Source organism: Hyla sarda, chromosome 10, assembly GCF_029499605.1.
Source record: "Hyla sarda isolate aHylSar1 chromosome 10, aHylSar1.hap1, whole genome shotgun sequence".
Classification (NCBI taxonomy): Eukaryota; Metazoa; Chordata; class Amphibia; order Anura; family Hylidae; genus Hyla; species Hyla sarda.
Genome location: NC_079198.1, coordinates 97,557,137 through 97,582,589, shown reverse-complemented (window position 1 = coordinate 97,582,589; position 25,453 = coordinate 97,557,137). Strand labels below are relative to the sequence as shown.

The window sequence follows — 25,453 nt, the reverse complement described above, 5'->3', positions numbered from 1 at the left end:
TGGAGAGATGGCTTATTTTATGATAAGTTAGGAAAGTGTCAGGGATCTCTTCCCCCAGCCTCCTGTTGTCACTTCAGAGGTCGTGTTGTGGTGTAGTTCAGCTCCTGTTGTCACTTCAGAGGTCGTGTTGTGGTGTAGTTCAGCTCCTGTTGTCACTTCAGAGGTCATGTTGTGGTGTAGTTCAGCTCGGATACGGCACTGTACAGGTGATGACAGGTTTCTTTTACAAACTTGACATGAGCACAGTTGGTGGTGACTTTTCCATCTGTCAACATGTCCATTCAGCTGGACTGGAATTGCTGTCCTAATATTTTATTATTTTTTTAGGATTTATTGGCCCACTGCCTGTTTTGAATAGCACTAAACGTCAAATAAAGTCAATTAAGTAAATAAACTCAATTTAAGGTCTGGGTCTTCTCTGTCGTTTATCCTCTGGGAGGGGAAATTGGGCATCTGTAGTCGTGAATTTCATCATAGTTATTAAAAAAAACCCTATTATGTTTGCCTTGTTTTCTACAGGATGGACTCATTGAGCAGATTTATGACCTGGCACTAGAATATGTGCACACCCAGGCCCACACCATTGGGTTCCCTGAACTGGTACTTCCCTGCATTATACAGGTATGATGGATCCTTGCACATAAACTGAAGAGATCATATTTTGTGTTAGTAATAACTGATCATCATGGATCTTCCTCATTCAGACTCCTGGAAAGTAGCTAAAGTCGTTGTTGGCAGGTCATGAGCTGGGGACCTCCTATATGAAGTCCATATGCTTTGATAAGGACATATTGGGCAGGGTTATCCGTATGGGCAACCCATTTGTACAATCTGTTAAGTCAATTATATTTCTTATGAAAGACTGGGCAGGGTGATTTGGATAAGCTAATGCATTGGCTTGCTTTTATTGTTTTTTGTATATTTTGTATGGTTATTTACACTTGCAACTTGTTGACAAGCTCAAATTACACTTTTACAGAATGCAGGCCTATTAATTTGCTCTTTAGGCTATGTTCACACCTCGGAATGTCCGCACGGATAATCTCCGTGCAGACATTCTGCAGACTGTGGGCGCCAGAATAACATGTCGGTGCTAGGACTGCACGGGAATGTGCCGTCTCATAGATGGCAACGTATTCTGTGTGGAGTATGCAAAAATAATGGACAGGCTCATTCTTTCTGCAAACAGAGTTCCATTGCTGCCTTGCCTTTCTCTGTTTAGCCCCCTTTCTTTTGCTCTGGGCACCACCCTTGCCTGGCTCTGGGCACCACCCTTGCCTGGCTCTGGGCACCACCCTTGCCTGGCTCTGGGCACCACCCTTGCCTTACTTGGGGGGCTACCCCTGTCCTCTCTTTACAGTGCCCCCTATGCTTCTGTTTACTGCCATTTAGAAAAGTTTACTAGGACTTGGGGTTGCCTTTTTTATTAGATATTACAACATGTTTTAGCTATTTAGCCATCTGCCCAGATTCTCTTAGGACTGTAATTTTCTTGTAAGAGGGGTGTATTGTGGATGCAATGATGGCTTTTTGTCAATTTGTGACCAATATAAACATAGAAAGCCGCTGCAGTCACTCCTTAAACTATAAAATCATGAAGACGGTTCAGCTGTTTTGTAGCTTGGAACCAGCTACTTTAGAGTTCACGGAGGCTACGTTTACAGTCAAGATATATAGGCATGAGGCTAGGCTTTGCTGAAAACATTAAATTATTTGTAGCCTATCAGGAGACAGATTAATAGTCCGTGTGGAGGCTTTGTAATATATCCCAGATGCACATTGCGTTTCCCAGTTAATCATCTTAGCCTTGTCTTACTGATCTCCTGTGCTGAATAAGCCTGTGGTAGAAGTGCGTGCGTTGTCCTCAGTTACAGGTGTTTTTTGCACACAGCATTGCACACAATTCTAACTACTAGCAAAGCAGTTGCACTTTTTTCTTCATTTTCTGTCTTGACCATAAATCACTAGAATAGAATTTGCTATAAATTATTGTTAAATGGCTTCTGTTCCTATTGCATGCCTTGTTATTTAAGCAATATTGCCTATTGGTCAGGACAGAATTATTTCAGATTTATGTGATGTTGTCCACGTTGTCTGAATTTATTTGAACAAAAGATGTAGTACTTGCAGTCTAAACATGGCACCATACACAGAGGAAATTGATTCCTTTTGCCATATGTGGACTGACGTACTATGCATAAGATCCCTGCTGTTGTGTAACACAGCTGGGGGGGGGGGGGGGGCTACTGTGATTTTATACCTACTGTTGTATAAGGGTCCAAACCCTTGTCTTGTACTAATCTTTAGTTACAGCCCGCATGTTATTCCAGAGCTGCATTCACAATTCTGTTTCTTCTAAAAAGGCCAATAAACACAATGCAAATATATTTCTCCAGTATCTATATATTATAAAGTTACTGGTAAGACTACTCACAGCAGAATGCAGATTACTGGAGAAACCTCATTGAAGTCTTGTAGCCAGAAGAACGTGCAGGAAAATGTTGGCTCTGAAGCCCGCAAGATTATGAATGCATTTCTGGATGATAATATAGACTTAAAGGATAAGTAACATGAAAAAATCGTATCCGAAGGATAGGGGATAAGATTTAGATCGCGAAGGGTCCGCTGTTCAGGTCTCCGCCCCCTCCCCCAGTATGCTGTCTGCTCACATCTCCCCTAGCATTAGCAAAACTACAACTCCCAGCTTGTCCTCACTGACAGTAGCGAGACACAAGCTGACAGTGGGAGGATTTTTCCTCTAGCTGTGAGTCCTGCACTCACAGCTGTCAATCAAGGAAGTGTGTCCATGACATAGGTGATGACGCATGGACACAGCAGGACTAGTATGTGTCCAAGCAGGCAGGGGGGGCAGTTGTTTGACTGGCTTTTTCATTATGAAATATTGAAAATTTTCTAATGAAAGCAAATGCAAAACCTATTAGTTTTGCATGTTTTACAACATATCAAAAGTTTTGTATCTGACAGTGCCCATTTAAGACGTTCATCACCTCTTTAACCCCTTAACGGCCACGGACGTAAATGTACCTCCTGGTTTGGCGGGACTTCGCGCACCAGGACGTACATTTATGTCCTGTGTATGACCGTGAGCATCAGAACGGTGCTCGCGTCATACACGGCAGGTTCCAGCTGCTATCAGCAGCCGGGGACCCGCCTGTAATGGCTGACATCCGCGATTGTGCGGATGTCCGCCATTAACCCCTCAGATGCCGTAATCAATACAGATCTGATCATCCAGCATGGCAGCCAGAGGTCCCCTCACCTGGCTCTGTCCATCTCCCGGGGTCTTCTGCTCTGGTCTGAGATCGATAATACTGATCAGTGCTATGTCCTATACATAGCACTGAACAGTATTAGCAATCAAATGATTGCTATAGATAGTCCCCTATGGGGACATAAAAAGTGTTTAAAAAAAAAAAAAAATAATAATAATAATAATAAATAAGGAAAAATCCCCTCCGCCAATAAAAATGAAAATTGGCCGTTTTTCCCATTTTACCCCCAAAAAGCGTACTTTTTTTAAATAAACAAATTTGGTATCGCCGCGTGCGTAAATGTCCGAACTATCAAAATATAATGTTAATTATCCTGTACAGTGAATGGCGTAAACGTAAATTTTTTGTTTTAAAAAGTCCAAAAATGCTGCTTTTTTGTCACATTTTATTTAAAAAAAAATGATCTAAAAGTTTTATATATGCAAATGTGGTATCGATAAAAAGTACTGATGACTGCACAAAAAATTAGCCCTCATACCACCCCATATACGGAGAAATGAAAAAGTTATACTTGGTCAAAATAGGGCGATTTTATATTGGTGATTTTGTACAAAAAGTTTTAGATTTTTTTTTAAGCGGTACACAAAAATAAAAGTATCTAGCCATGGGTATCATTTTTTATCGTATTGACCCACAGAATAAAGAACATGTGTCATTTTTACCGTAAAGTGTACAGTGTGAAAACAAAACATTGAAAACAAAATTTTATTTTTTTTTAGGTTCGCCGTACATTTATGGTAAAATGAGAGGTTTCAGTACAAAGTACAATTGGTCATGCAAAAAAAAAGCACTTTTATGGGTCTGTAGATGGAAATATATAGGAGTTAGGGATCTTAGAAGGCGAGGAGGAAAAAACTAAAGTGGCCTGGTCCTTAAGGTTAAAATGGGCTTGGTCCTTAAGGGGTTAATGGTGAACATACACTCAGGTTCAGTATAGTCCCCAAATAATTTTATAAACTGGAGAATGATTTCTGACCTCAGGAAGACATGAATTCCTACAGTGTAGATATATAGGGGGGTGATCTCCTGGCCTTCCTTAAAGGGGTACTCCACTAGAAAAAAAACTTCAACTGGTGGCTGAAAGTTAAACAGATTTGTAAATTACTTCTATTTAAAAATCTTAATCCTTCCAGTACTTATCAGCTCCTGTATTCTCCAGAGGAAGTTCTTTCCTTTTTGAATTTCCTTTCTGTCTGAACACAGTGCTCTGTGCTGACACCTGTGTCCATGTCAGGAACTGTCCTGAGCAGGAGCAAATCCCCATAGCAAACCTATCCTGCTCTGGACAGAGGTGTCAGCAGAGAGCACTGTGGTCAGACAGAAAGGAAATTCAAAAAGGAAAGCACTTCCTCTGGTGCATTCAGCAGCTAAGTACTGGAAGGATTAATATTTTTAAATAGAAGTAATTTAAAAATCGGTTACACTATGTCACCAGTTGATTAAAAAAAAAATGTTTTCCACTGGAGTACCCCTTATAACTTCATGCTTATCTTGTGTGCACATAGAGCAGTGTTTCCCAACCAGGGTGCCTTCAGCTGTTGCAAAACAACAACTCTCAGCATGCTCAGACAGCCGAAGGCCAAAAGCTTTCCTTGCATGCTGGGAGTTGTAGTTTTGCAACAGCTGGAGGCATCTTGGTTGGGAAACACTGACATAGAGCATTGTAATATAGACCCTGTCCTCTGTATGAATAAATACTGCCTCTACTAGATATTAAAAGGATGTAGCAAACACAGTTTTTCTGCATACAGATGACAGGTTAGATCAGGGCTTCGCTGTGTACAATCCCCCTGGGTCATTGTGATCCGTAAGCAGCCACCAGAAGCCTTGAGATCTCTGCATTGCAGACCTTTTGGTAAGGTTTTGGAGGTGGGCTATTACATTTCACGCAGTTCTTGCCCAGAGTCACATCTTAGATCAGTGTTTCCCAACCAGGGCGCCTCCAGCTGTTGCAAAACTACAACTCCCAGCATGTCAGTACAGCCTTTGGCTGTCCGGGCATGCTGGAAGTTGTAGTTTTGCAACAGCTGGAGGCACCCTGGTTGGGAAACACTCTCTTAGATTGTGTTTTCCAGTTATGTGGCACAAGTACAAAATTTCTGACAAAAATAATACCATCCTTCTTATTGGAACCTCATTTTGTTTGCCATTTCTGCTTCAAAAGTCCTTCAGAGATATTAAAGGGGTTATCCAGGGAAAAACTTATTTTTTTATATATCAACTGGCTCCAGAAAGTTAAACAGATTTGTAAATTACTTCTATTAATAAATTTTAATCCTTTCAGTACTTATGAGCTTCTGAAATTGAGTTGTTCTTTTCTGTCTAAGTGCTCTCTGATGACACGTGTCTCGGGAACCGCCCAGTTTAAAAGAAAATCCCCATAGCAAACCTCTTCTAAACTGGGCGGTTCCTGAGACATGTGTCATCAGAGAGCACTTAGACTCAACTTCAGAAGCTCATAAATACAGTGACCCCCCCCCCCCCCCCCGACCTACGATGGCCCCGACATACGATAATATCAACATGCGATGGCCTCTCTCAGAAGCCATCGCATGTTGAAGGCAGCATCAACATACAATGCTTTTTTATGTCGGGGCCATCGCAGAAACGGCTATCCGGCAGCGCTGACTGCTTCAGCTGCCGCCGGATAGCCTTTTACGGTGCCCCGTGTGGTCCGCTGACGATCACTTACCTGTCCTCGGGGCTCCGGCGCATCCCCTTCGGGATCCCCTGCATCGTCGGCGCTCTCCATTGTCGTCATCACGTCGCTGCACACGCTGTCCCGTCATCCAATAGGAGCGGCGTGCGTAGCGACGTGATGGCGGTGATGGAGAGCGCGGTTCGCCGTTGAAGCAGAGGCCTTGCCGGAGCGTCGGGGACACCTCGGGGATGCGGCGACAGCGATGGAAGGCGACATCCAGGGCAGCGGTGACGAGCGGTGACGGTCCGGAGCGTCGGGGACAGGTGAGTACAACTTTCTCTAACAGTGGTCTACAACCTGCGGACCTCCAGATGTTGCAAAACTACAACACCCAGCATGCCCGGACAGCCGTTGGCTGTCCGGGCATGCTGGGTGTTGTAGTTTTGCAACATCTGGAGGTCCGCAGATTGTAGACCACTGTCCTATACTTTACAGTGCACGGATCCCTCAACATACGATGGTTTCAACAAACGAAAGTCCATTTGGAACGGATTACCATCGTATGTTGAGGGACCACTGTACTGAAAGGATTAAGATTTTTTAATAGAAGAAATTTACAAATCTGTTTAACTTTCTGGAGCCAGTTGATAGATATATATATAAAAAAAGTTTTTTTCTGGATAACCCCTTTAACACACGGACAACCATTCTTGAAACAGTTGCCTAGATGAACTAAAACGCTCTAATTCCAAGACCGTGCCGACTTAGACCCTCAGTCTTCATTTGCATCAGATCAATCGAAGTGGCGGAGACTGATTGATAAATCAGGAACGTTTTAAGACTAAGGGTCCTATTACATGGGGTCCTGATCTACAGAAGAGACCTATATCACCCTGTGTAATGGGGCCAGCGATCAGCCGACAAATGAGCAAATGTTCATTTGTCGGCTGGTGTCTTTTTTTTTACCGGTTATAAAAAGCATTGTTTGTCAGCCACACATCTCTCCATATAATAGTGGAAGTGTGGCCAACAAATAACGGAAGCGGGAGCCGCACGAATTATTCAGCGATCGCTCAGGCAGCCCTGCTAACACGATTGTCAAGCCATGTAATAGGCTTTGTAAATGAAAGCCGATCTACAAGATCAGTTCGGGTTTCCGAAGCAACTTTGGAGGAACTTTTTTTGGCTTACTTTAGACTGACTCTGTTTGCCAACATCCTGTCGCGTTTAGTGGCGCACATCAGTGCCCTTATCTACCCATGCCACACCCCTTTCTCAATAAGCCACACCCCATTGTTGCTTTAGGTACAGTTTCTGTTCTTTGATAATCCACAAGATAGATGGGTCGGCACTGTAGATGGAGGTGGGTGCCAGGGATAGAGGTATCCAAGGTAGCTGAAAAGATCCCGGCACACTGAATTTCTTTTGCAAAGTGTTTCTTTAGTTAGTCAAAGAATACATAAACGCAGCACGCGTTCCGACCACTACAGCCTTTTTCAACCGCAGTTGAAAAAGGCTGTAGTGGCCGGAACGCATGCTGCATTTATGTATTCTTTGCCTAAATAAACACTTTGCAAAAGAAATTTGGTGTGCCGGGATCTTTTCACCTACCTGTTCTTTGATATACTTTGCCTGAAAAATGTGCCTGGCACAGCCGTCTTGGTGAATTTGCACCGATGTGCTAGAATTCACTGATATATTACAGAATTTTACTGCCACCCTGGGTACCAAGAGCACAGAAAGGATTCGTAAGTGGCAACCACAGGAGTCAGTGAGACGTTGTCTCCGTGTGACCTGTACAGCTTTAAGTAGCTAATAGTTATATAGTGTGGCTTTAATCCTGTAAGTGCCATCGTTCTTTTTGTGTCATTGTTGCGTTCTCGACTATTTTTATATGCGTGCCAAATCTGCCCTAGACGACTGTGATTAAGCCTGCTGCGGACAAATGAAGCTGGAAAGGTGTGCATCCATAGGTGACTTGTGTGGGTGTGAGTCGATGCATAGCCTTAGAACAGTGTGTGTGTGTGCGCGAGCATCGTTGGCAGCCTGACAGCTTCTATCCAGATAATCGCCGGCTGGCGCGGCTCTTGGGTGATGCGCTCTTTCTGTCTCAGTGACATGCACTTTCCCCCCCGTGCTGGGAGAAAAAGAGCGAGGCGGCAGAGTTGTTTTGGCAGACTGCAAATCCCAGCTCCGGAGCGGCGTGTAGCTATTAGTCTCTCTTTATTAACTCTTAACTTGCAAGCATTAGAACCTTTTTGCGCAGTAATGGTAACCTTGGAATCTGTCGCGTGTGCAGCGACTCAGGGGTTACCGGCGGTGGTTTGGATGCTTGTCAGAGATCTGTTTTCGTGTTGGGAGGCAGCAAACACTCCCAGCAATTCTATTTTCAGCATGCAGCTGTGAGGGTTTCAGGATGTTTTAGTAACTGCGGGTCAGTCATCCCATATTAATTATGGAAAAGTTTGCTGAACAGCCTGCCGCTCCGAAAGATGGCCTCTCATTGACCATTACCTTACTTCCGTCCTGTTGTTGACTTGTTTGTCTGAGGCAGATGGCTATAAAAGGGACGTTTAATCCCCCTCATTTGGGTTAGGTTATACAAACTAGCGAATTTGGTTTTTCCATATTTTTCTCTCTCCTTTGCTTAACCCCCCAGTCGCAAATTGGAGTAAGCAAACGATGAAGGGCTGTTCTGTGAAGAAAAAAAAGGCCCAGGATATAAAGCGTGCAGATTCTGGAAACTGGATAGACACAAGGAGAGCCAGATGTAGCGCGCCGCGGGTCACACACAAACAGATTAGACTGCAGAGCCTTCGCAGCTGACGTTAGCACGGAAATTTGGAAACCTGCCCCCTTGTTCCCCTCCTTTTCTCATGCGTCATCCATTAGACCACACGTTGACACGTAGGAGACCCCCAGGCTGTCTGCGGCTCAGGGCTCTGTTAGCAGTCACCCTCCCCAATCCCTGCCCCTTCCCAGATGTGTACGCAGAGAAACTCCAAGAGGGGAACTGGGAACAGAGCCCGTAGTCTCCTGCCAGCGGGGTTTCTCTTAGCACGGCTGCAGATGTGCAAACAGCCGCTCTGTGCTTTGTGGCGCAGCGGCCTCAGGGTGTGTACGGAGTTGGGGGGGGGGGGGGGTCTAGGTTCGCCAGAGTTTAGGGATTAGCTAAATTATCCAAGGCTTTTTTAATTTTTTGCCTTTTGGAAAATAATTCAACTTCGTGGTAATTTCGTTAGGGGTCTGGAAAGGTCTTACTGTGAGTCAATGTGTCCTCTGCAGAGTATTTAATCTCTGGTCCTCGCACTAAAAGGTCATTTTTTTATTATTTGGTTAATTACGTACAGGTGAGTGAATGTGTTTGGCTTGGATTGTAATAATCCCAAACTTCAATAGGTGAGAGGCTGGTGTTAATCTCCGGCAGCTCCGGGAGTTACCCAGGTCTGTATCACGTTATTGAAGAAGTGGAGGAGGAAATCTGTCATGGTTCACTAGAAGGGGGAAGTTACTAATCCGCGTGCACCAGTTTTCTTGCATAAAAAAAGTGCACATTTTGAAAAAGATGGCAATGTTTTGCACCTCTTTTTTTTAATGGATTTTAGATCAGTAGAGGTCTGACTATGCACCCTCTCTGATCAGTTGATCGAAGGGGCCATGGCGCTCATGCGATTACTGTGGGCTCTTCGTCACTTACTACGCACTGCTTTGTACATTCTGTAGCTGCTGTACCAGGGGTAAGTGCTGGGGGAAAAAAAGGGAGGGAACTCACCCAATATTTCAACTCAAGGGCTGGTCCTACAGGACACGTGCTAATGGGAACAGTGTTCCTGCTGTTAAAAAAAAGTGAAGGAACTCATTTCTCACACATTCCTGCATGACTTGAGCCCTGTGCTGGTACCTTGTATTGCAGCTTGTACTATTCACTTTTATGGGATGAGCTGCAGTACCACCTGCCGCCACTACTGAGTGTATGGAGCTGTTCCTGGTAAGTGATAAAGAGGCTGCAAAACCCTTAAAGGGGTACTCCGCCCCTAGACATATTATCCCGTAACCAAAGGATAGGGGATAAGAGGTCCCAGAGGTGGGACCCCACGATCTCCCTGCTGCACCCAGCGTTTGTCCACAGCGTCTGGTGCAGCCCCGGAGGCTCGTGATGTCACCGCCACGCCCCCTCAATGCAAGTCTATGGGAGTGGGCGTGACTCACATAGACTTGCATTGAGGGGATGCGGCTGTGACGTCACGAACGAGTCTGTGGCCCTCCAGATGATGCAAAACTACAACCCCCAGCATGCCCGGACAGCCATAGGAGTTGTAGTTTTGCAACAGCTGGAGAGCCACAGGTTGGATAACATTGCCCCAGACCGAGCTCACAGAGTAATGAAATAACCATGTGCTTGCCACGCACTATTAGCAGTGCCCATAGAGTAGAAATATATTATGTCATTGCTCATACATTGCAAAAACCCTGGTACTCATGAAGTACAACACATTCTATTGGCTTGCTTTGTTCTGCTAAAGGTTCTCATATACTTTTTATAGCTGTTGCTCCTGTTCTCCCCATACACATCAACATTCGCCACTCAATAGTCATGTGTTCTCAATGTAGACAGGAGGGGTAAGCCGCTGCCATGAAGCTTAGTCTGTAGGTTATCTCTTGGAGAACTAAAGGGTCAGGCTGTTGAAATACAACATGGGCGACCTTTCTCTCCCCCCAGGATCAGGTGATTTTTCAATAATGTGTATGGGTAACTCAAATGTAAGTCATCCAGTCAACCAGCTACTTGAAAGGGATATTCTTTCAAAAATAACTTCTCCCCTATCCATAGAATAAGAGAATAGCATCTGATCATGGGAGAACCTTGGGTTTCTCCAACACTCCTATAGACTATGCATTGAATCAGGGCCTCGTTTTGAAGATCACAGGGGATCCAGCGGTCGAATGCTTATCTCCTATCCTGTGGATTTGGGGATATGTTATTTGTGGCATAGGACAATAGCATTTCTATCCTCCATCTTCTTTCACTAGTATAGATCAGTAGGTACTTGCTTGCAAATACATGGTACCATTGCTATGCACAGTTCTCGAGGAACTAGAGCAGTGTTTAACCAACCAGTGTGCCTCCAGCTGTTGCAGATTTACAATTTCCAGCATGCTTAGAGTTGTAGTTTTGCAACAGCTGGAGCCCCACTGGTTGGGAAACTCTGCTCTAGCATCTTGTTAGAGATGGCGCTGCCACCTACTGGCCAACACTTAAGATGCTAGGCTAGGGCCGAGATTCTTGTGGTAACGGGGCGTGATGAGGGCAGATGTTGTTACAAGGGGTTTAATCCACCTGCCCCTAGGGTATTTGTGACGCCAGGGCGTGGTTTATCCTCGATACCACCTGAAGGTATACCGCTAAGTCCTGGGCTAGGCACGGGGGCAATAATAACAGATGATAAAGTCTATACAGTTCAGCCAGGGCCCAAGGAGGTGACCAGTGATGCAGAGACCTTAAGGGCTTGCTGGGACTTGTAGTAGGACTGGACAATGTAATGCAGACCCCGCTGACTTGACAGATGACAGGGACTGACTTAACTGAATACTGACCAAGCTAGGACTGTAGCTTACTTGACTTGATGATGGCTGCAGGACTTGACTTTGAGGCCTCCAACACTCCGGACACACACACTAGGCACGACTGACCTCAGCAAAGACTTATCTCCAAAGAGAAAGAAACTAGCTCCATCCAGGGCTTATATGGGAAAGACTAGCAGGGAGCCCATAGGTCACCCCTGGGGTCACCTGGTCACTGATACCTCCTGGGTAACAATCACATGACATATCACATGGTACAACTCTTAAAGCAACATTACATTTTATAATACATTACAATGCAGGACAGATGTACAGGGGGGGAAACAAGTACAAGGGAGCCCAGGGGACACTGAAGGGAGGATGCAGGACAGGGCAGCAAGGGTACGGGGTAACACCTCCTGTACTGGGCCACCTCATTCTCAACCAGTGTGGCTCCAGCTGTTGAAAAACTACAACTCCCCACATGCCCTGATAGCCTTTGGCTGTCCGGGGATGCTGGGAGTTGTAGTTTTGCAACAGCTAAAAGCCACAGTGGTTGGGAAACACTGGGCTGTAGAGGTATTCTTGAGGTTTTGGGTCACTACAACCAAGCTCCTTAAAAATTCCTAGACTCATTGGTTTTGTACCCATAATCTAGCACAGGCCACCAGGTATCACTTGTATTCTGATATCAGCTGCATGCACGTCCGTATCCCATGCTTCACCATATCCACTCTGTACCCACCATTGGCTCAAGACACCAGCTACAAACCTTAATAGTGTGTGTGCGTATGTGTGTATATATATATATGTGTGTGTGTGTGTGTGTGTGTGTGTGTGTATATATATATATATGTGTGTGTGTGTGTGTGTGTGTGTGTGTGTGTATATATATATATATATATATATAATTTTTATTTAATTTAAAAAAAATTTTTTTTTTTATTAAATACTGATTTTCCTGTTTTTTTTTGCCCCCGTAGCTGAAATCGTTCCTGAAGGAATGTAAAGTGTCCAATTACTGCAAGCCAATGCGCCAACTGCTGGATAAGATCCAAGAGAATTCCTCGTACATAACTAGCAAGAGGCAGAAGTGTGCCTTTGGGGTGTCTGACAGAGATGCTGTGGTAAGTAGAGTTCTGGGACATTTTATATACCATAAAAAAAAAAACCTTGCCTCCTCCCAGAATGCTTCATACCAGTCTTCTCGAGATGTGCGGTGAGACTCTGCCGTAAATCTCTGATCTTCGGTAATAGGGGCAAGCTGCCCTTGCAACATTCTCTTTATACACAATAGGGCAGTGTTCCCCAATTTGAGTTGCTTCACACTACCAAGCATGATGGAAGTTGTAGTTTTGCAACTGTTGAACGTCTACACATGGGGAACACTGCATTACAGGAAGAGAATGCACTTTTCCTTTGTTGTCCATTGCTATTAATGGAGTAAAAAAAGGAACAAGAAAAGATCCTTTTGGAAAATGATGGGAACATATGCTGCACTGATCTTTCCTGTAGTGTGTTTCTGATATACAGTGAGACGGGTACAATTATACGCTCTCTTGATCAGTGGGATGAAAACGTAACATAACCACTTACATGTGTAACAGTAAGACATGTATTGCTATCACATTGTAGTAAGTATTGTTACCCTATATCTCAGTGGTCTCCAACCTGCGGACCTCCAGATGTTGCAAAACTACAACTCCCAGCATGCCCGGACAGCCAAAGGCTGTCCGGGCATGCTGGGAGTTGTAGTTTTGCAACATCTGGAGGTCCGCAGGTTGGAGACCACTGCTATATCTGGTATATACACCCCTAGAGCATGACCTTCTGTCCTTCAGTAACTATCTTATGAGCTCTCTCCTTCAGCCTTTGGCTGTCCGGGCATGCTGGGAGTTGTAGTTTTGCAACATCTGGAGGTCAGCAGGTGGGAGACCACTGCTATATCTGGTATATACACCCCTAGAGCATGACCTTCTGTCCTTCAGTAACTATCTTATGAGCTCTCTTCTTCAGCCTTTGGCTGTCCGGGCATGCTGGGAGTTGTAGTTTTGCAACATCTGGTGGTCCGCAGGTTGGAGACCACTGCTATATCTGGTATATACACCCCTAGAGCATGACCTTCTGTCCTTCAGTAACTATCTTATGAGCTCTCTCCTTCAGCCTTTGGCTGTCCGGGCATGCTGGGAGTTGTAGTTTTGCAACATCTGGAGGTCCGCAGGTTGGAGACCACTGCTATATCAGGTATATACACCCCTAGAGCATGACCTTCTGTCCTTCAGTAACTATCTTATGAGTTCTCTTCTTCAGCCAAAGGCTGTCCGGGCATGCTGGGAGTTGTAGTTTTGCAACACCTGGAGGTCCGCAGGTTGGAGACCACTGCTATATCTGGTATATACACCCCTAGAGCATGACCTTCTGTCCTTCATTAACTATCTTATGAGCTCTCTTCTTATCCCTCGCACCCACCCCCACCCCCCTTGTCCCCGGACCCTCATGTTGCCAGTAAGACCTCCCATGCATTACACTGCAGTACATTGCAGGCACCTCTGTCTCCAAAGGGAGCAGATAAATCTCGATAATTAGCATTGTGTTTGCCGGCTGACGGAGCCCGATCTCCTCTGCAACCCTAGAACAGCACGCACGGATGTAATGCCTTCATAAATATTTTAATGGCAGACTGCTGGTAATATAAATCAGGGGGCTGGGAGTGCCAGAAGCCGTCCGTAGACACTCTGGCACCACCTCGCAGGGACAGAGGCAACGGGAAAGTGTCAGATCAGAGACACCCACGTGTTGTGGTCTCTGCAGCAGGATGAAGTAGTGCTGGGGAATTGCAGGTGGTGCCACTAAGTAAGAAGACGTATTTCGGTCTGCATGGGTCTAGCCGTACATAATAGATGTTACGGGCTTTGTCCTCGGCGTTAAGATTTGATTAATTAATCTAAATAAAACTGCTCAGGCATCGCAGACAGAATGTGCGACGGCATCTGGGAGATTGGAGACTGCTGCTATTGCTGAACGCTATGTCCTGTGGTGCCGTCTATCTGGGCCTCATAGGGATTTTAAAGGGGTATGATGATTTCAGAAGATAAAGCTGTACATTGATCCCTCAACTTATAATGGCCTCAACATACAATAGTTTCAACATACAATGGTCTTTTCTGGACCGCTGTAAGTTGAAACCAGACTCAACATACAATTCTACAGACAGTCCAGATCTGTGAAACGTGTCAATGAACTGACCAATCAGAATGGGCATTCACTGGTAAAACTCCTGTATTACTGAAGCGTGTGCACTGACTGGTGTCTGGTAGCGCCCCCTACAGTACAGGGAGGTATTACATGTTCTGTACTTCTCTTTGGGCCAGAGTTAGCTGCTCCTTTGGACACCAGGTGAGGGCAGCTCCATGTTACTTTTATAGGACATTGCATGTACTGGACAGGACCCTAAAGAAGCTCCTGTACTCTACATAGACCAGTGCTTCCCAAGCAGGGTGCCCCCAGCTGTTGCAAAACTACAACTCCCAGCATGCCCTTGGCTGTCCGGGCATGCTGGGAGTTGTAGTTTTGCAACAGCTGGAGGCACCCTGCTTGGGAAACACTGACTTAGACAGTGATTACAGCTCCCAGCAGATCTTTCTTACTTTTATATGTAAGGATTTGTTTTATCTATATTAGTTATCTACTTATTTTTCTTTCATTCTCACCTTTTCCTATTTTTGGATGATATTTTGGTGCCTTTAGAACCAATTACCAGGTTTCCATAGAGTTCTGGTCTCAACATACAATGGTTTCAACATACAATGGTCGTCCCAGAACCAATTAATATTGTAACTTGAGGGACCACTGTATATTAAGTTACATAACTTTCCATCTTTTATATCAGTGCTTGTTTTCAAGCTCTCCGCTTGCACAGAAAGGGGTTTTATATGCTGGAATGAACAAAAATGATGCCCACAAGCACAGCCGCCATCAGAAATGTCAGGGCCCCAATACTTTGTATCCTATTGCGTACGTTTCCTCTGAAGCACGTTAGGAGCGTAGCTATGGGTGCACATATAGCAGTTGCACACTGAACCAATGTTAAGTATTAGGTGGGAGATTGCATTAGTGCCCTGGAGCTAAAAGTAACGCTTTTGTTAGCCCTATTCTGTACTTTTAGTAATCTCATGTGGAAGAGGAACTGTCATTAAAGTAAAGGGAACCATATCGGGAAGCTTGTTTGCACCCTGCTACCTATAGATTGGTCATTATTGTTTTCAAGTAGGTGCGTGTCATACCTTAGTTAGATTCGCGCCCCTCGTTTGCCTGGACCCCTGACAGCTGTACCTCCAGAATTGATCTTAATAGATTCAGAAATTATACTAAATAAAATGAATGATGTTTCATCACGCAATGGATAACCCTTACTTGCCGCACCCAACAATACTTAAATGGGCACCGTCAGATACAAAAACTTTTGATTTGTTGTAAAGCATGTATAACCAATAGGTTTTGCAATTGCTTTCATTAGAATATTTTCAGTATTTCATACTGAAAAAGCCAGTCAAACAACTGCCACCCCCCCCCCCCCCCCCCCCGCCTGCTTGGACGCATACTAGTCCTGCTATGTCCATGCATCATCACCTATGTCATGGACACACTTCCTTGATTGACAGCTGTGAGCGCAGGACTCACAGCTGAAGGAAAAATCCTCCCACTGTCAGCTTGTGTTCCGCTACTGTCAGTGAGGACAAGCTGGGAGTTGTAGTTTTGCTAATGCTAGGGGAGATGTGAGCAGACAGCATACTGAGGGAGGGGGCGGAGACCTGCACAGTGAGGCCACGCCCCCTCCCTTTGAGAGAAATTCAGACTAGTGAGATAAATTAAAAGTGTAATAAAAAAATAAAGGTGCTAGACATATAAAAATTAGATGTACCTGGTCAGGATTAGGTACTGAGTGATATATTTAAAAAAAATTTGTTGGATCTGACGGGTTCACTTTAAGCTTAAAGGGGTATTCCAGGCAAAACCTTTTTTGCCCTCATTGGAATAGTGTTTCCCAACCAGGTTGCCAAAACTACAACTCCCAGCACTCCCGAGACACCCTGGTTGGGAAACACTGCATTGGATACATGGCTGAACCTACTGATTTTAGTCCATCTAATGTGTATAAGTCCTCCCAACTGTTCCCCATTGGCAGATGTCGGGCTAAGGATCAGGCAGTTGGATTTCAACATGCCTGATCCTTTTATTCTCAAGATGATAAGCCGCTGTTAGAGGCATCTGACTATGGCTTTCTTCTATCTCCCCACACATGCATGCTTGTCAGCTGATTGCTATCTGAACGGTATCGCTCACTTTAGGTAATTTCTTAAATTAAAATGGCCACTTTTACATCTAGTCTCAGGCACCAGAATTGCAGAATCTACCGGGATAATGTATGAGGGGAAACCTGACACTTTTGCGCTTGAACATTGATGTCCTAGCTCATCTGTCCTTGTTATCGGTCATTTCTCTTTCTTTTTTGTGTTTTGCTCCCCTGTGACTCATTCCCTTTTGTATACCTCCCGCTGTGCTTACGCATGTGCAGTCCTGTCTGACGGAAATCCTGGGGCTTCCAGTTGTCGGATGACGTCAAGAGCAGCTGTGGGCAATATTGAAAGCTCGCACCAGGACCTAGAAGCTCTCCAAGGGCTTCATTATTGAAGTGATTGCAAGGACACACAAGAGGATTTAGTGTGTTAGGAGGCGATTGTTTGCTTTCACCACACTAATATATATATATATATATATATATATATATCTCAATGATGGTAGAAAGCCATGGCCAGATGCCTCTAGCAGCGGCTTATCACCTTGAGAACAAGAGGACCGGCATGTTGAAATCCATATTCTTAGGCCCGACATCTGTCAATAGGGGAGAGTTGGTAGGCCTTATACATATTAAAATCAGTAGGTTCAACCTAAATGTATTCAATGCAGTGTTTCCCAACCAGGGTGCCTCCAGACAAATCTCCAGCTCTGCCATAGCAATAAAACCATTTCTGTGGGTCCACCTCATGCCAGCCATCTACGCCTGTAAACACCACGCCTCTGAAGGTGTCCCTGGTATCTGGCTTCACCATGTTAGCTTTAGATCCTTCTGAGTTGTGAGTTTTGGCCTCCATGAATCCTACTTGTTCGTTCAGCACATCCCACAGATGATCGAGATTGAGATCTAGCGATTTGGAGGTCAACACTTTAAACTCATGTTCCTCAAACCATTCCTGGACCGGTTTTGCATTGTGGTTGGGGTATTAACCTGCTGAAGGAGGCAAATATCATTAGAGAAGAAATACCATTGGGTGAACCTGCTCTGTACATCTCGCATTAAAGGGGTACTCCAGTTAAGGAGAATGTATCTCCTATCCAAAGAAGAGGGGGAATTTTGTGTGGTCGCGGGGGTCTGACCGATGGAACCCCTCACGACCCCCGGCATGGAGACCCCCTTTAACATCCAGATCCAAAGCCCTGAGCTTTCACTGGCTTGTCTTTTCCCCAAAGTACATCTTATTTGGCTATATTATCCCAGTGGTTGGACCCCCACTGATCAGCTAGTTATCCCCTATCCTGTAGATTGGGAATAGCTTTTTATCTTTGACATAACCCCTTTACTACAAATGTTGTCTCGCACTCTCAGCACCAAACGACTCCAGTTTTGTCAGGTATTGTTTCATTTTAATCATATATATTATTTTTTTTTCCTCAGCTTAAATGGGAAAAGCAAACTAAGCAAGAGGGAACCCCACTGAGCAAGTATTACACCAACTGGAAGAAACTCCGGGAGAAGGAAATTCAGCTAGAGATCAGTGGCAAAGAGAGGGCAAGTATTCAATATACCAGAAGCCACATAGTAATACTTTTATATCCGTCATTGTCTTCTCACCAGCTCCTCTTCCTGTGCGGACCCCCTAGTGATTCTATATGTAGGTATCTGCATAGCAGGACGGCGCAGTGGGGTGGTGATTTACATCAGGCCTCCTGGGGGTTCGCTAAAGTTTCTTTGTCTATGGATATACAGTGATCCCTCAACTTACAATGGCCTCATCATACAATAGTTTCAACATACAATGATCTTTTCTGGACCATTGTAACTTGAAACCAGACTCAACATACAATGTACGGACAGTCCAGATCTGTGAGACATGTCACAACTGGAAGAACCGACCAATCAGAATTGGCATTTTACTGGTAAATCACCTCTATTACTGAAGTACAAGCACTGACTGGTGTCTGGTAGCGCCCCCTACAGTACAGGGAGGAACTACATGTTCTGTACTACTCTCTACCTGTGCCAGGGTTGGCTGCTCCTTTGGACACCAAGTAAGGGTGGCTCCATTTGGGACACTGTGTGTACTATATAGGACCCTGAAGAAGCTCCTGTCCTCTACATAAACCATTGTTTCCCAACCAGGGTGCCTCCAGCTGTTGCAAAACTACAACTCCCAGCATGCCCGGACAGCCGTTGGCTGTCCGGGCATGCTGGGAGTTGTAGTTTTGCAACAGCTGGAGGCACCCTAGTTGGGAAACACTGACATAGACAGTGATTTACAGCTCCCAGCAGATCTTTCTTACTTTTATATGTACGATCTTGCTTTATCTGTATTAGTTATCTACTTATTTTTCTTTAATCCTCACTTTTTCCTATTTTTTGAATGACATTTTGGGGCTTCAGAACCAATTACCAGATTTCCATAGAGTTATGGTCTCAACATACAATGGTTTCAACATACAATGGTCGTCCTGGAACCAATTAATATTGTAACTTGAGGGAGCACTGTGCTGTATGTACATGGAGTTTGTACATTGCCTTGGTATTTATATTGGTCTGAATTCATAATAGGTCACGTCACTTGGGGACAGATTTGATGTTTCCCAACTAGTGTGCCTTCAGCTGTTGCAAAGCTACAACTCCTAGCATGTTGGGAGTTGTAGTTTTGCAACAGCTGGAGGCACCCTGATTGGAAAACACTGTGTTAAGACCATGGTGGTATGTGACTGCAGATAAATAAACCATAGAATAGGGGAATATTGGAATTACAGATGCGGTCATCTAGGTTTTTCCACTGCAAGGTTATATGGTGTGGTTCCGGCACCCAATCCTGGAGCCTGCAGAGCAGTTCAGTTGAGGTTTGTCATTGAGCGGTGCCTTCGTGGGTTTGTGTGTAAAAATCACTCTCCGAGGAGCTAAGAGCTTGGCTGTATCCCCTACATGACACTGTCACGGGATTTCAGCGCTTATTTACATAATGCTAATCCATTGCAGGAGCCTACGGCTCAAGGGATTATAGGAGTATGAATCCTGGCCGGGCTTCATCATGCTCACTGTTGGCCAGCAGGTGGCATTGCTTTCCCTCACATGATGCTAGAGCAGTGTTCCCCAACCAGTGTACCTCCAGCGGTTGCAAAACTACAACTCCCAGCCTGCCCGGAGTTGAAACTTTGCAACAGCTGGAGGCACACTGGTTGGGAAACACAGCGCTAGAGAGGAAAGCAGTTTAAAGAAACGGGCACATATACGTCAGGGATTCCTCTGTCCCTGACAAGTTTTACTGCACCATACAGCATGTATATTAGATATGACTGTATATGATTATCAGGGTTTATGGTGAAGATTAGAGATAAGCGAACTTACAGTAAATTCGATTCGTCACGAACTTCTCGGCTCGGCAGTTGATGACTTATCCTGCGTAAATTAGTTCAGCCTTCAGGTGCTCCGGTGGGCTGGAAAAGGTGGATACAGTCCTAGAAAAGTCTCCTAGGACTGTATCCACCTTTTCCAGCCCACGGGAGCACCTGAAAGCTTAACTAATTTATGCAGGAAAAGTCATCAACTGCCGAGCCGAGAAGTTCGTGACGAATCGAATTTACTGTAAGTTCACTCATCTCTAGTGAAGATAAAATATTACTTACATTTAGCAGTTAGAATATTTATTAAAATCATTACTCTAATTTAAAGCAAGTTTTGATCAGAGACCCGTTGCTATAAACCTGGGAAGTGAGCAGCACCTCGCGTTCCTCAGCCAGCCAGCTGCTGGATCCGACCTTTTCGCTGCCTAGACATAAGTAGCGAAAAGGTCGGATTTGATTGACAGCCGTGAAGTAAGGTGCGCGCTGCTGTGAACTTCCCTCGGCTTATAACTAGCAATCTCAACGGGACCCAGGATTGAAACCAGGGCAACATGTCAAAATATTTTTTTTTTTTCTTTAAATCATAGTAACATTTTAATTCTTTGCTAATTTTGCTGTAGAACTAGTTTACTCTGATTTGAAAGATGTTTTTATTATATATTATATTAGCATTTGCATAACCATAATTGGTTAAAGGAGTTATCCAGGGATAGAAAACCAGAGCTAATTTCTTCCAAAAACATTACATTTAGAAATATTAATGTTTTTTCTATTTTTTTTTTCTTTAAATCATAGTAACATTTTAATTCTTTGCTAATTTTGCTGTAGAACTAGTTTACTCTGATTTGAACTCCATTCACTTCAATGGAACTGAGCTGCAATAGCACACACAGCCTGAGGACAGGGGTGGTGCAGTTTTTGAAAGAAATTGGCTCTGTTCTATCCCTGGATAACCCCTTTTATACATTATTAAAAGAATAACTTCTGCATGGTTCCTAAGCTTAGAGAAGGCAACTGTAGGAACTTCGAATTCCCTATAAATCAGTGATTTCCACTCTGCGGCTCTTGTCAAACTACAACTCCCAGCATGGCAGTCTCTGCTGATGAGCCACAGGTTGGAGTCCACCATTATAGATGATCATATACAACAGGTCGTCATACTATATCCTAAAACTGGGACTGGCAGAAAAGTTGCTCAGTTCCTCAAAGCTTCCTCCTTGCATTCTCCGATCTGATATACCCCCGGTGTGTTAGGGAATTGTTATTTATGCTGCTCTCTAGCATATGTGTATGGTCTCATTGCTTAACTCAGTGTTTCCTAACCAGGGTGCTTCCAGCTGTGGCCAAACTACAACTCCCAGCATGCCCGGACAGCCTTTGGCTGTCCGGGCATGCTGGGAGTTGTAGTTTGGCCACAGCTGGAGGCACCCCGGTCGGGAAACACTGGCTTAACTGCTAGTATTTTGTTCATTTTTGCATCCTTCTGTATTTCATTCTCAGACCTTATTGGCCTGTCTTCAAGCCAAATACGGGTTTGTCACGGGGGAGTGGGAAGGAAGTATATAGCGTGAACAGTCTCACTCTTTCCGCAGCCATCAGTAGGCATCTAGATGCGAATGTTTTTATCACCTGCTCTGTCCCAGCCATCTCTGCGTCAGCGTTCCAGTACATGCTATTTGTACATGCTGTGCTGATTGAGTGGGAGCTGCGAACACTCGAGGAGCGGAACGTAAACATGCGAGAGAAAAACATGTCTATTAATAAAGAGCCGCTCATGTCTCCCACTTAACTCTAGGCCAGGATGCAATGTGGAAATATGCACGATTCAGGGGGTATTCAGGATTTATGTCTCACATCCTGTGCTCAGTGTTGTGACAAGGACTTATATTTAGGCCTGTATATACAGTTAATCGCTAAGCGATCATTGGTACCCTCTATTTCCCATCCACTAATAAAACATAACTTTTAATGAGCTTTAGCGTCTAAAAACTTCACCACACCAGTGACTTAATGTACCATTCAATATCTGCATGCAACTACCTGCTAGTATAGAAACCCACGGGTGTCATGGCTGCAACCCATAACTACCACACTGATACAACTGGTGGGTGTTATTAAAAACTTTCGCACATCTCCCGCCCGACGTTTCGCCACAGCTGTGGCTTTATCAAGGACTAGGAGGAAAATGGCGAGAGGAGGAGTAAGCTGCTGCCAGACACCTCTGTCAATGGCTTTATCTCGCTAAGGCCATGTTCATATGGTGTAAAATGTGCGGAATGTCTGCCCCGAAAAAAACACGGGCAGGCGTTCCGCACATTTGAATAATCCGGCTGGCGCTAGGCCCATACAAAGCAATTAGAGATGAGCGAATTTACAGTAAATTCGATTAGTCACGAACTTCTCGGCTCGGCAGTTGATTACTTTTCCTGCATAAATTAGTTCAGCTTTCAGGTGCTCCGGTGGGCTGGAAAAGGTGGATACAGTCCTAGGAGACTCTTTCCTAGGAATGTATCCACCTTTTCCAGCCCACCGGTGCACCTGAAGGCTGAACTAATTTACGCAGGATAAGTCATCAACTGCCGAGCTGAGAAGTTCGTGACAAATCGAATTTACTGTAAGTTCGCTCATCTCTAAAAGCAATGCATTTCCAGGCAGTATCTGCAGACAAGTCTATTCTTCTTTCTGCGGGTGCTGGAATCAGTGCTGGGTGCTGTGACTTCTGCCTCAGAAATTCCACCCTGTGCATTGTGCAGCAGAATCCCATTGGAATCAATCGGACTCTGCTGCAACAGAATGTCCATGTGGAATAGTCTTGCTAAATTCCGCACAGACATTCCAGCCTGTGAACATATAGCCTAAGAATGCAACTTTAATCCAACAAGGCCTATCTATATGTACTATGCCTCCAGTTTCGTGTTTCTTTTTCTTGTTCGATTCTGTTGTAATGTAAGAAAATAAAAAAATATATAGTAACGCACTACATCAAGTTGTGTAATACATAACCACATGGACCACCTTATGGCAGCACACAAAACTTGTCCAGAGGGAAAAGTTGCTGAGTTGCCCATAGCAAAAAAAGGCCTTTGAAAAATGAAAGACGCAAACTGATTGGTTGCTATGGGCAACTTTTACTCTGGACAGGTTTTGCTAATTCTCCCCCTAAATGTGTAATGCATCACCACATAAACCACCTTATGGCGGCACACATACAGCCTTAAAGGGGTTATCCAGGAAAAACCTTTTTTTTATATATATCAACTGGCTCCAGAAAGTTAAACAGATTTGTAAATTACTTCCATTAAAAAATATTAATCCTTTCAGTACTTAATGAGCTTTTGAAGTTGAGTTGTTGTTTTCTAAGTGCTCTCTGATGACACGTGTCTCGGGAACCGCCCAGTTTAGAAGAGGTTTGCTATGGGGATTTGCTTCTAAACTGTGCAGTTCCCGAGACACGTGTCATCAGATAGCACTTAGACAGAAAAGAACAACTCAACTTCAGAAGCTCATAAGTACTGAAAGGATTAAGATTTTTTATTAGAAGTAATTTACAAATCTGTTTAACTTTCTGGAGCCAGTTGATAGATAAAAAAAAGTTTTTTCCTGGAATACCCCTTTAAAGTTCTTTCACACTACCGTTTATATCCTCCAAATCATGCCCATTATGCTTTTCCATCATGATCTCTTGGTAACGGGTCATAATGGATCCCATTCATTTCAATGGGTTCCTTTTTGCATCCTTTATCATCAGTTACTGTCAGTTATTGGTTTCGTCCGTCATTGCGCCGGGAGAAATTAAGGCGCTTGCACAAATTTTTTCCCCCGACAGAAATAACGGACGATTAACGGCCTTTATACATTTTACATTGAAGTCTAAGGATGAGGGATGACCACAAATAGCATCCGCTATGCTCCAATATTTTCATATTCCGTTATGATCCGTTATTGCTACTGAGCATGCTCAGTAGGGAAGTCCCATGGGGAAATGATGGGGTTAAAAAGAGATAAAATTTACAGACAATAGCTGTGGCTCTCCAGCTGTTGCAAAACTAAACTCCCAGCATGCCCGGACAGCCGTTGGCTGTCCGGGCATTATGGGAGTTGTAGTTTTGCAGCAGCTGGAGGGCCCTAGGTTGGGGACCGCTGCTGAATGAGAAGCTGTCTGTCCGGATTAGAGTGAGCGAGTGCGCCGCAGGTAAATGTGACGGCTGTCTGCGGGGCTTGTGCGTAGGTGAGCGTGCGAGCGCTTTCTTCTCCCGTCAGTGCTAATAATTACAGCGCTAAGCATTTTTCCTGGCGCTTCTAACAGCCTCTAATGATGCCGCGGCGGACGGGTGGCAGCAGTCGTTAGCTCCTTCATTAAGAGCAGCAGATTAACGAGCAGAGGGCTCCGCTACTTCAATAAGAGGAAAAAAGAAAATCGAGGAAATAAAAGATGCCGGCCCGGGAGTCTCTGGCGGGCTTCCTGTTATCTCATTATCGTCTGGTTATTAACGAGGGATAGGAGCGATCTGACAGCAGAGAGGGGGCTGCTGCTGATCAATCCCCCATTGTGTTTTGGAGATTACATAATCCAATTTTTCAAGATGACTTTCTACGTCCAGAACCGGATGGATCAACAGTTGCACTTTTTTTTAATTTTTTTCCTAAATGGCATCTTTAGATAGCTGACAATTTTTTGCATTTAATTAATTTTTAGCGGATTACCTATTCGGGTTCATTGTGTACCGGTCCCTTTTTAACTATGGTACGCGCTCTAATAAGAACAATTCACATCCTTTATGGAAATCACATATTGCAGGAAACTTTTTTGATTTATACAGAAAGCTTTAGATGAAGGGTAATAGATATTAGGGATCAACCGATTATCGGATTGGCCGATATTCATGATTTTGGACGTTATCTATATCGCGCCCCGCAACGCCAATTCCCCCCCCCCCCCCCCAACCATTGTCCAATGTTTCTGAATGGGGGTCGCAGAAATTCATACAGTGCTTCCATGTCAGTTCCAGTTACAGGTGCAGAACAGCGATGCCTGTGCGGATAGACAATGTGGTCGAAACCCCATCCACATGTGGGGGGGCCAATGGTTGCACGATTTGGCAGTTAAAGGGGTACTCCGGTGGAAAACTTTTATTTTTTAAATGAACTGGTGCCAGAAAGTTAAACAGATTTGTAAATTAATTCTATTAAAAAATCTTTACCGGGGTACCCCTTTAACCCCTTAACGACGCAGGACGTAAATGTACATCCTGGTGATGTGGTACTTAACTCACCAGGACGTACATTTACGTCCTGAGCATAA

At 44.4% G+C, this 25,453-nt stretch overlaps 1 protein-coding gene across 1 annotated transcript in view; it reads left to right on the top strand.

The window, feature by feature from the left end:
• NOC2L (NOC2 like nucleolar associated transcriptional repressor) overlaps nt 1–25,453 on the top strand; it is a 114,228-nt gene that overhangs the window by 68,671 nt on the left and 20,104 nt on the right. The window contains exons 14-16 of the mRNA XM_056543793.1: nt 520–621; nt 12,480–12,623; nt 18,230–18,343. Coding sequence (XP_056399768.1) covers nt 520–621; nt 12,480–12,623; nt 18,230–18,343 — 360 coding nt within the window. The remainder of the gene's footprint in view (nt 1–519; nt 622–12,479; nt 12,624–18,229; nt 18,344–25,453) is intronic.